This window comes from Uloborus diversus, chromosome 2 (genome assembly GCF_026930045.1).
Source record: "Uloborus diversus isolate 005 chromosome 2, Udiv.v.3.1, whole genome shotgun sequence".
Taxonomy (NCBI): Eukaryota; Metazoa; Arthropoda; class Arachnida; order Araneae; family Uloboridae; genus Uloborus; species Uloborus diversus.
In genome coordinates, this window is record NC_072732.1 from 118,212,896 (window position 1) to 118,225,139 (window position 12,244).

The following is a 12,244-nucleotide window of genomic DNA, read 5'->3' on the forward strand; positions in this document are numbered from 1 at the left end:
ATCAAACAAAATTTGGTCCATATGTTGCCCCTAACAGGAACAGGTGCTGATTCAATTTTGGTGTCAATAGCTCAAACGGGAATTGAGCTATAGAACGTTTTTTGTCGTCAATTATGACTGCTGTATCTCAAGAAATAATGAACGGAATCAAAAAAAATTTTATTGGCAAGTAGCCCTTAGTGGGTATAAGAACTGACTTTATTTTGGTGTCAATAGCTGAAAAGGGGGTAGCGCAATGGCACGTTCTTTTATTCCATTGTGAGTGCCATATCTCAAGAAGTAATGCTACGTTCTGGTTGAAATTTGGAATATATGTGAATCCATATGTAAACAGGCAAAGGTTCAATTTTGGCGCCAATCGCTCCAAGAGGTGTTGATTTTTTTTTACGAATAAAAATAGCTTTATAAATGCAACAATAAGAAAGATAAATCGTAATAGATTGTTGTTTGCATATTTTTCGTGATTTTAATTGTACGGAAATGATTGAAAATATTATCTCAATGATTTAAAAATTTTAACTGTTCCCATCTTATGTTTGTTAACAAATAAAATATTTGTAATTAATTCAAGCAAGGCTTTTAAAATAACTTTCAATTTTCGTTCTTTGCTTTGCTTTTGCAATAATTCAAACATTGGGATGGTCGTCAAGTTTTTGCATGTGTAATTTTGTTTTTGTTGAGAATATTGCTTCCTCGTCAAGCATGGGGAGGGATCAGAAAAAAAGAAAAATGTAGAAGAAAGTTTCGTGATGGCTACAGCATACTAGTTTCTTTTTTAAGCATCTATTTCTTCAGATGAGAGGCAAATTTTATTTCTAGAAATCAGGTTAAAATCTTAAAAAGTTACGTCTGAAATATTTTGAGATTTTAGCTAATTTTGAGAATGTTAATCAGATACTAGAAAGTCAATATTGGTATGTGGGAAAGTAGGCTCGTTTAGTTCTGGACGAACTTCTTGTTAGAATTTAGTGAAGTACTTAATGATGCATTATATGTGGTTAGTGATGTACCTTAGAGCCAGACTAACACAAGTCCAAAAATTGCCATTTTCAGTTTATAAGTGCTTTGTATGTGTAATCCTATTCCGCATCGATCCATGTGAAAGTAATTCTTAAAAAAAAAAAATCCTTTGTAAAAATTTACTAGTGCAAAAAGAGTGCTAGGTCCATCCTCAGGGTGGCGACAGGAACTGTGAAAAAAAGTTCCCTGACTTTTCCCTGATTTCCCTGATTAAGTTCACCAAATTTCCCTGATTTACGTTACCAATGATAATGGTTTTCTTTCTTTACTCTACTTGAAATCCATTGTATCTTTGTATAAAATAAAGTATTTTAAACGTTTTAAGTTGTGCAAAGTTGTTGAACTACAGATATGATTTTTAAAAATGCTACTTTTTTAATGAAATGGTTAAAAAATAATATCAAGTCAATTTTTTTTTGGAAAAAAACCCTACAAAACAGTATATTAATTTTTTCTACATGGAAAGATTATAGAAAATTAAAAAAAAAATACTTTACTTTCAGAAACCACTTAGCATAAAAAATTTAAGAAACTATTAAAATTACTCTTAAAAACATATGTGTATTTCTGATAGAACTAAAAAGTAATTGAAATTATTTTGAACTAAGTTTTCAAACAGTATAATAATTGTTGCAAGAATAACAAGTAATAGTGAAAGAAAAGAAGTAATGTAGTTATTCTTATATAATTAATTGACATATTTATGCAAAACAGATGAAACCATTTGACATCCATTCATACGGAGCTTTTCTCTAATCAAGAACATAGGTTTTAATGATTGAATACAGCATTTTAACAATAAAAAAATAAAGATATTTACTTAAGTACACAAGTTAACTCTATTTCAAATGATTTCAGTACGTAACGAAAAAAAATCTTAGATTGCTTTTGTAACAAACAACTTTGAAATGCAATAAAAAAAAGAAAAAAAAAAGCAATTAGTTAATTTCAAAATATATAAAAGAAGAATACAACTTGGTTATAAAATTAAAGAATCACTTCAGTCTGAAGAAAAGAAAACCTTTATAATTTGCGGCGACAACAAATAGTATAACGGCAAAAAGCAAAGTTTTTTTAATTGAAAGTTCAATTTTAGCAATTAAATTAAAAACGCGAAGAAGTAATAACTTTTAAGCTTTTATAGTATTAATTCAAAAACCAAAGATTTCTTCTTGAAATCGTGATTACAGTACGCTAATTACTTCGAGACAATGGAATAAAGGCAAATGAGCTAAGGCATTGATGAAGGTTTCCTCTTTGCCTGTATGGTTGTTTATTTTACGTAGCATTGAAAACGTAAAAGGAAATTTCAAGCTAGGTAAAATAAACAACCTAACAGACACAGAAGCAATCTTAGGAAGTCATCCTGTGGTTAATAAGTAAGATTCAGGACTTTGATGTGGGGGGGAAAAGATGCACAAATATGCGGCAGTGTATAATCGCACCTCATTAATTTTACTTTTTGTTTGAACAGATAATTGGCGGAAAATGCATAGGGAATTAGAGTACTAAATTTTGTAAAGCAAAAAAAAAATTTTTTTCTTCATAAAATAAATTTTCCCTGATTTTTTGTAATTTTTTCAAAATTCCCTGATATTTCTCTGACTTTTCCCTGATTCATAAAGTTCCCTGACTTTTCCCTGATTTGTCGCCACTCTGATCCTTCATATGCACCAGGCAAACATTTTCCCTTTCTCCTGTAAAGTAGCCATTATGTGACTTACATTAGTCTGGCTCTAAAGTATAAATGAAATGTAGAAAAACTATTAAAAAATAAGTATACTAACATGTGTTAAAACTTCTGTATTTTCAGATAAATAGACCCCTTTTAAAGTGTAAATGTAATCATAAGCAACAAAGTTGTATATAAAGGACACATGTGCATAACATAAAATTATAATGAAGGTGTAATTCTAAGCTGTAGTTCTTGATACTGAATTTTTTTCTCAAAAGGTATTTTCTCTTTTTATGAATATAAGAGTAATGACATTAAAAAGAATGTTTTTTATTTGTTGTATTTTTAGGTCATTTCATCATTCCAATTACGGTAGAAGATTTTCTAGTCTGGTTTCTTCACGAGAAAATGTTTCATATCTTGTAATGAAGAGAAGAGTATGTTGATGTTAAAACAAATAACTGCAAATAGAAAAATATATAAAATGTTTTAAACAGTAATTCAGATTATTTTAATGTTATCAAAACATGCGATTCAGAGTTTTATACTCAAATGTGTATTGATTGGACCTCTAATTCATTATAATTTCTTCAGTGAAAATGTCCTAATTACATTGTGAATCAACTATTTGACTATAAGAAGATTTTATCCGAAAAAGTAATAATTTAACCCTTTTGCTTGATGGATATGCATTTTTGTGTATTAGATGTTAAAGAATGATAATATATATATATTGGTTGACGATAGGAGCACAAACATATTCTAAACAAGAAGTTGTGAATGTACGTGTTGCATACCTACTAAGGTATTGTGAACTTTCATTTCATGTGCCTCTGTACTTAATCAAGAAGAAAATATTGTTCTATGTTGGTTGTAAATGTTGTATAGCAATAAAAATGTAAATTAATATTCTTTGCCCAATATTTAATAGGTTTGGACATGAAATGAATCTATTTTCCAAAAGAAAAATAGCCAAATGGTCAATAGAAACCTACTAAAAGCCAAAATAAAATTTGTCACACACACAGACTGATTTTAAATTCTTGATTATATTAAAACTCAAACTGTAGAGTTAAAAAAAATGAAAAATACCTAATACAGTGGCCGCCGCTTACATGAATCACGTTTGATCTGAACAGTTTTGATACCATAAAGTGGCTAATTTAATAAAGCTGGATTTTGTTCTGTTTATGACAAATTGATTCCTTAAAGCAGTTGATTCAATTAACCAGCGTCCACTGTAAGAAGGTATGATATATGGATAAGTACATTTCCTAGTAAATACTATGGAAAACAAAGCTTTTGTGTTAAATAAAATGAATATGCTGCAGAGCAAAAATAGCATGCACAATTAAAGTACAGTACAGCTCACTTACAGCGCGTCTTACTTTAAAGTAAACCCAGATTTATTTTACGAGGAAATCGGAAAGATTTGTTTGGTACTATGCCAAGTTTATATGAGTATGACTCGCTTTTAACAAGCAAAACCCACTCAAAGCATGCAATTATTTTTGTGTTTCATAAAACTTCAATTGACTTCCAGCACAGCTCATTCTTTTTTGGAAGAAATTCATTAACATTCTGAAGCCAACCAGAAGTTAGTGATGACTACTTAAAAAAAAAAGCTAATTCTACTACTATGGATATATTAGATTTCATAATGATTTGGATGGGATATTTCAATATTCTTCATGCAGGTATAAAAGGGGACCCACTTATTACCAAGTAGAAAAATTCAAGAGATGGCTTTAAGCCAGGCTATTAAATTTTCTTTGTAAACGCAGCAACTACGAGCAAAATTTACATGTTTCATTACTTGTGTTTTTATGATTTAAATGAATTTAAACATAAAACATTTCATTTTTTATAAATAATTTATTTCAAGAAAATTGAAAGATTTTTTAAAAAGTAATAATTAAAAAGAGAAACTTCAAACCAACTGCATTAACTCAATAGTGAGTAAAATATTTTTATTTTTATGTATAAATTAAGGTACAGTTCTTAAATGAATATACATGACATTAATATCTATTAAAAGTATATTGATGTGTACCACATTTGAACATTTATGCATATTTTACTGCAGAAACGATTTTAATTTTAACAGCTAAGTGAAAATGTAATTGTTTTTTAAAAAGACAGTAATTGCAATCCATAAAAATATTTGCTTATGAGGTTAAAGACAAATGAAAGTACCTTAGAACATAAAAAAAAAAACCTAGAACAAAATTTTTTTTTTCTATTAAAAAAACAATGGAATCTGTTTTTAGAAATCAAAAACGTATTTCACTTTATAAAAATTTGAAACTGGAGCAAAATCATAAATGTTGAAAACACAATGAATTTATTATTTACTTTTTAAGCATTTTAAAGCTTAGCCTGCACAATTTCAGCAATTAACTACTAAATAACTTTTTGATTGAAATATAGACCAAATTTTTTTTTTCTTTGTGTTTTGTTAAAATGTATCTCACAGTTCTGAATGTTATTTAAATATGGACAGTGTACTCATACTCAATGCAAAAAAAAAAAAAAAAGGATATCTAATTATCTCTCTCGTTCATGCCAAGTATGATTACAGAATAAAAGAAAATTCTTCAGAAGTTTCAACTGTGAAATTTTTTCTAAAGTTCAACAACTTTTAACTTTGAAGAAATTTAAAACCAACTTTATAGTACAAAAGTTTGAAAATAAGATTCAAGTTCTAAATTTATTACATGTAGTGCATTTCATAGCTCTGATTTTAACAGTTCCTGCATCTTCAGCAACTGCTGAATGATCTTTCTACATGTTATACTGCCACGATGCCACAAAATTGCTTTTATGCCTATAAAAAAAAAACTTTTTCAGAACAAAAATTAACATGGTGTATTTTTTGTTTTGACAAAAACAATTTTATTATTGATAAACACATTTTCTGTATTAATGTCATCTATAAGCTCCCATATTCCAGTAAAACCCCAAAATTATTTCTTTTTATTGTTTTTTTTTTTTTTATTTTTTATTTTGAGGGATTATCCCTCTTGAAACCTGCTTTAGCACATTATGCTTCAATATTATAATATTTTTTCAATTCCAAGGTAAAAGTAACATTATTGTCAATAACTTTCATAAATCTGCCAAAACTACCAATCTTATCTTGCCAAATCTAAACAAGTTCTGTCACCTCTGAATGTGTTATATTAATCAGATGCTACAGGCTTATCAGATGCATATATAGCTTACTAAATTGCATGTTCATAACACATAAATATATATAACATCAGAAAATTTGTGTTAAAAATGATTTTAATGAAGATCCAGCACATTTTTATTAAATAAAACACTTTTTTAGGGTTTTAAATTAGCAATCTTACTAATATTATATATGCGAAAGTTTGTCTGTATGGATGGATGTATGGATGGATGTATGGATGTTTGTTACTCTTTCACGCAAAAACTACTGAACGGATTTTGATGAAACTTTACAATAATATAGCTTATGCATCAGAATAACACATAGGGTAGTTTTCGTCCCGTTATGGGGGGCAAAACCCCCTTAGGGGGGCAATAAAACACAATTTTTGTATAAATTCTCTAATATTGGGATGAAAAAGTACTTGCACATATTTATATTATATGTCCATCGAAAGCTCTGATTTTTCTGCTGAAGATGGCACCTGTTCGAAATTTCTAAGTAGAATAAAAAACGAGTTATGAGCTTTTTAGATCCATGTTCGAAGGCTTTCCTCAACTCAATACAGTATTTAGTGTATCATCTCAACTCCCTGTCGATAGCGACAATTGTTGTATTGTTGACTTTCTTTGCTTTTCGTGATTGTTCAAGGCTTTTCTCAAGTCAAATCTTGAAGTAAGATTTTTGCACAAGATTGGCAAATAATACATGATTTGGCTGATGATTTTCCATTTAAACGGAACTTTAATGTAATTAATGGTTTTTATTATTATTTATGCTGATTGAACACTTACTCATTATCCAAACAACCAGCAGATCGCCAAAATTTTTGCAGAAAGATTTCCGTAGCTGATGCATTTGGCAGTTTTTTCAACGTTGCTGTTTTTGAAGCCGAAGACTACGTCATAATGTTTCTCAGCTTTCACCATGTAAACAAAATATCGCCAATCAAAGAATTTTCAAAAGACTTTTTTTTACTGTGTTAAATAATCCAGCAACTAAATTAGGCAAATCCATAAACAGCACAAAAACTTCCATTAATTTTCCTTTTTGCACAATTTCAAACAATCACCAAATTTTATTACTTATTTTGGTAACATTTCGGATGAAACTGTTTAGCGCCATTTTATGGTGACCAAAAATATCTCAGCATCTGGCGACGATATCTCTGTAACGAAAATTAATATCATATCGTTTTATAAAGTAAGGAAAGAATGGGGGAGCATCATCGAAGGTACCTCGAAACGACTTTCGCAAATTCGGTAAAATCGCACCAAGAGCCACAATGATTGAAATTTCCCGAAATAACTAAAGCAAGTATAAGGGGATTACGAGCGCAGCTACTTTTTTTTAATCACTTCGTACTTCATTAGCCATACAGAGAAGGTTTTAGACTCCATTAAAAAAAAAAGTATCAACAGATTAATCTTTTTAAACATGAGAAGATTAATTTCATGTTTTTTAAATTTGTATATGCTTAAATATAGTGCTTTCGTTTCTAAATCAATACTACTTTGTTTTTATACTTATTGCTATTTTAGTTTTATGGGTAAGGAAGAAACTCGATTTTTAATCACGTCAAAAAGATGTGTTTTAAATTCTTTTACTTAAAACAGAAAACAAAAGCAAGTAACGATTTTTTCTAATAATTATTACTGACCCAGGCAACGCCGGGTATTTTTGCTAGTATGTAATAAATAGCAAAGAAATCCATAGTGACAAAATAAAACATCTTAAAGAAGAGCTGTATTTTATGTGTCTAAATATTATACTTTAAATTACTTTTTGTATTTTTAATATTTATTAAATATTACTATCTTACTATTTGCAAGAAAAAACTAATAAATTTTGAAAACACTCATAATCAGAAAAAGTCATATCAATTGGTATCAGAGAAAAAACCTTTTGGTCTAATTTCCAAAAACATTTAAAAAATGCTTTGCAAACATTAAACGATATCAATATTATTACATATTACTAAAACCAAATGGAATTATAAAAATTAATTTCATAGTACAAATATGTGCAAAACAATTTTGGATAATAAATAAAATTTATTCAGTGTTTCTTCAAAACCTTTTATAAGCCAAAAGTAATATATAATGTTTGCTCACATCAAAATATATTTTCACATTACTAATACTGACCCAAAGATTCTAAAATTTTCTCCTTGCACAAATGTTCTGAATTAAAAAATATTTTTACTTTAATGTAACGCATATATTAAAAAATATATAAAAGGCTATTCTGTACAGAGCCTGGCTTACAAAAAGTCATTTCAGAAGAGCAGAAAATGTTTTGAATGCGAAATTTTTCAATATAGTAACCTTCCATAACTTTATGAACACTTATAATGTACCAGTAAAATGTTTCAGAAAAGCTTAAAAGAAATATGTTCTAGATTAATTAAACAAGTTTCAAGTTTTGTTCACACATAAATATGTTTATTTTACACAATTAAATTATAACATATGTACAAAATTTCCAATATATTTTGAGATACTCTAGTGCAGTCAGTAACTATTAAAAAACAAACAGACATGGAATATTCATAGGTTGTGTACAAATCATAGCTACACATCTATACATTGCTGCAACATGACTTTCCAAAGGTCACATCAGGCATAATTATATACAATTTTCTTTACTTTCCTGACTTGAGGAACTTATGCCCTAAGTTCATCACTGAAAAAAATGTGGCACTTAGGATGCAAGTTCCAATTCGTTTCATAACATGGGCTGCTGTCTAAGTGCAGTAGAACTAGGAGGCATAGAATTGACAACCATATCCCCATAGAATACGCCGTTCTGATCTCTGGATAAATGGGAAGTTCCATATGTAGCGCTAGAAACAGGCATAGAATTTGGTGGAATGCTAGAAGTGAAGACACAAGCAATTTAAATTACATTATTTAGAAATAATCATTTATCTAGTTTACTAAAGTTGGATTTCTTTAGCAACAAGACAAACTTAACAAAAATAAAAGTAATTAAAAATTATAAAAACATTATTACTGCAAAATTAGCAATAAAATTTAAATACGTGCTGCGTTCAGGGCTTACAAGGTACCCCTTTCTCAATACAGAAAAAAAAAAACATAAGAATTAAAAGAAGTCTGACAAAAGCAATTTTAGCATTGTTTTTATTATTTTAATCTGCTGCATAAAGGTTTAAGTTTTCAGAAAATTACTGTCAGCCGCGTTTATTTGGGTAACGGATAAACAAATATTCCACTTATACCAATAAAACCTCCCGAAATCGAATATTTCCTCATAGACGCAATGTTAAAGATCCTCACGTAATCGAATAATTTACCCGAATAACCAAATGTTAGTGATCAGCTTTCACAAATAATTTTGCTGAGAAAACTTTTGGATAAATTAGAAATAAATTAAGTAGGAAAATATATATATGTAAAAATACAAATAAAGTGATATTTTCTGCTGACAACAGGCGAGAAAAACAATTCATATTCCATTAAAACAATTTTAATTTTTCTATCAAATTTCTCTTATTTTTGCCGTTACAAAAAAGAGGTAGCGCAGTCAATAACTAAATTAAATAACACAAAGAAGAAGTATACACTTTTTAGAAGATAATAAATTGATAAATATTGAATGTAAAACACAGTAGACGAGGGCAAAGAGGGATTCAGAAAAGTGTTCCCAAAAAACCTTGAGCTAGCAATTTACTATTATAGAATTTTTCAAAAGAAAAAAGTACTGGAAAACGGTGACAAAACAAAGATTTCACAACAAAAGTTGAAAATTACTTTTTATAATTTTCACCTACTTGTAAAAAACACTGATGTGCCAAACATGACCACCTTGTCAATAACGCGTTGTGCCACCTTTGGCTTGCAAAACAGCTGCGACTCGCCTTGGCATTTACGCCACAAGCTCTTGTAGACGTCGGGAGATAGATTATATCAAATGTTAAAGCAGCAGTCACGCAAAGTTGAGATATCTTGACGTGGTGTGCTGCCTTTCCATGAAATCCCAAATGTGCTCTATAGGATTTAAATCCGGCGAATTTGGTGGTCACAGCATTAATTGGAATTCTCCATCAAGCTGCTGGAACCACTCCAGTACAATTCTAGCCTTGTGACATAGGGCATTGTCCTGCTGAAAGATGCCATTTCCAGTAGGGAAGACCAATGCCGTGTAGGGGTGCACCTGATCTGCCATGATGTTCAGATAGTCCACAGCCTTCATGGTATGTTCTACTACAACTAAGGGTCTCAGAACCCCCAACGACTAGCCTGTTTATGACCAACAGTGCAAGGTGGGAGCAAATGTTCGCCTGGAAGAGAGCAAAACCTGACACGACCATCCACGTGATGAACGAGAAATCGTGATTTGTCGGAGCAGACAACTCAAGGACCAGTCTTGATGTTCTCGGGCCCACTGTAGCGCAGTTGGTGATGACGATTGGTCAATAGTGTCCGCTGAACTGTGTGTTTGGAAACATTTCCACTTGCACCTGTATTGTATTCAGCTGTCAGTTGATCAACTGTGTGTCTGCCTCTGAGTTTGCTTTACCCAGCGGCCTAGTCTCCGACCTCCCTTATCTTTGATGACGCATGGCCATCCAACACCTTTACACCTCATACCTGTTGGTTTCACCTTCCTTTTTTCATTTTGCATAAGTACTAACAACGGCAGATCGTGAACAACCTACCAGTCTTGCAGTTTTAGAGATACTCGTTTTGAGTCTTTTATTCATCAAAATCTGCCCTCTATCAAAGTCACTAAGATTGCTACACTTTCCCGGAACTCGCAAAAGAAAGTGCTCGAATGAAGCCTGATCTTCTCCAGCCCCAATTATATACCAATCCCGCTTCATCACATGGTCTCCACGTCATCCAGACGAGTTCTTTGAAAAAGTTAGGGGTGGTCAACATATTTTGGCTCTTCAGTGTATACTAATTATTTAACCATTTTGTTGTTTACTTAGCTTATTTCAAAAACTTTTTGCCAATAACATTAACTATTTCCTTTATATAGCGATTGATTTATTATTATTACATTTTAAAACAAATGTTGTCAGTTTAGAAAGGTAAAGAAAATTTGCCAGCTTAATCGAACAATATTTCTAGGAACCGACAATATTCGATTAAGCGAGGCTGACAGAACTGGGATTATTTTGAAATTTAGCATAGCTGACACATAGATTGAAATTTCAAATTAAAAACAATCGGTTACCATTTGACTGATAGAAAATGCACTTTTTTTCGGCAATCATAACCTGATTCCAAGTCATTTATGTATAAAATCTTACATGTCATTTTGTCATAAAGCATGCAAAGAAAAATGTTTGGCTCATATTTACCTAACATTTGAATAAGATGTTGGATTCGTGTTGCCATATGGAATAGGACCCCCAGGTTGCATCATATTAGGAGGAAGCATGGTTGGTAATGGACCAGCTGTACAAGAAAAAATATGTTCAATTATCTTACATTAAAATAAACTAGTTTCAGAAATGAATAGAAAAGTAAGCTTCTAACCTGAGGGAGGAACTGAACCTGAGTATTGTTCAGTACTTGGAGGCAAGGGCACAGATTGATATGTCTCAGAAGACATGTAGTTGCTTGGTACTGACCCACTGTACATCTAGAAATAAAAACTCACAATTTGTTAACACTTCAATAAAAACATTTAACATAGGTGAGGAGGTGAAATGCAAAAGTAAAATTTAGATTTTAGTTTAGAATTACTTCTTTTTGAACCACATTTGTGTCTATTGGTATATTGTTTCATTTGTAAAATACTTTTTGAACACTTTTCCAGCTTTGTAAGTGAGGTTCTGTGCAAAAAAGAACATGTCCTTACAAGTATTACAAGCAAAAAAAGACAAATCTATTGTCAAGTATGTCTCAACTAATGATGAAAATAATCGAGTAAAGAGAATAAAAAATCTCTCTTATGTTTAGTTTTGAGAGTGAAGAGACTCTCTTCCTCATTTTGTCTCCAATCAAATTATCAAAAAACTCTGCGACTTACAAAAAACTTATTTCTTAATGCACTACGGACCTAAATTTACAAAGAAAATTGCACCATAGTCGAAGTTCGTACGAAACAGCTTTCTTCGTTATGCCATCCACTGCAAAATCTGAAATTAGTACTCTCTCTCTCTCTCTCTCGAATGCGATCTTCAATATTCGAATTCATTACACAGAGTGGTCTGAAAAAGAGCATACACACCTTTATTTTCAACATTACATAAGTTATGGTTCAATGTTTGTTATGCTCAGTTACTTTCAGTGGCGTTGCAACATCAAAACTGGGTGTGGGCAACTGAATTTTTTGAGACACCTGATTATAACTAAAACAAGGATTTAATATTAACATTCATATAAAGTCAAGCTTTG

General features: G+C 30.7%; 2 protein-coding genes across 2 annotated transcripts in view; one reads left to right on the forward strand and one right to left on the reverse strand.

Moving 5' to 3' along the window:
- Positions 1–3,604, forward strand: part of LOC129216007 (V-type proton ATPase subunit B) — a gene marked incomplete at its 5' end in the record, with an annotated part of 40,923 nt that extends 37,319 nt beyond the window's left edge. Inside the window, 1 exon segment of the mRNA XM_054850144.1 lies at positions 3,045–3,604.
- A 3,972-nt stretch (positions 3,605–7,576) lies between these two features.
- The window catches only part of LOC129216006 (signal transducing adapter molecule 1-like), a 49,501-nt gene continuing 44,833 nt past the window's right edge, over positions 7,577–12,244 (reverse strand). Inside the window, exons 11-13 of the mRNA XM_054850143.1 lie at positions 11,381–11,486; positions 11,203–11,299; positions 7,577–8,745 (exon numbers count right to left, since the gene is read on the reverse strand). Of these exons, the coding sequence (XP_054706118.1) occupies positions 8,598–8,745; positions 11,203–11,299; positions 11,381–11,486 (351 nt within the window). The 3' untranslated portion in view covers positions 7,577–8,597. The remainder of the gene's footprint in view (positions 8,746–11,202; positions 11,300–11,380; positions 11,487–12,244) is intronic.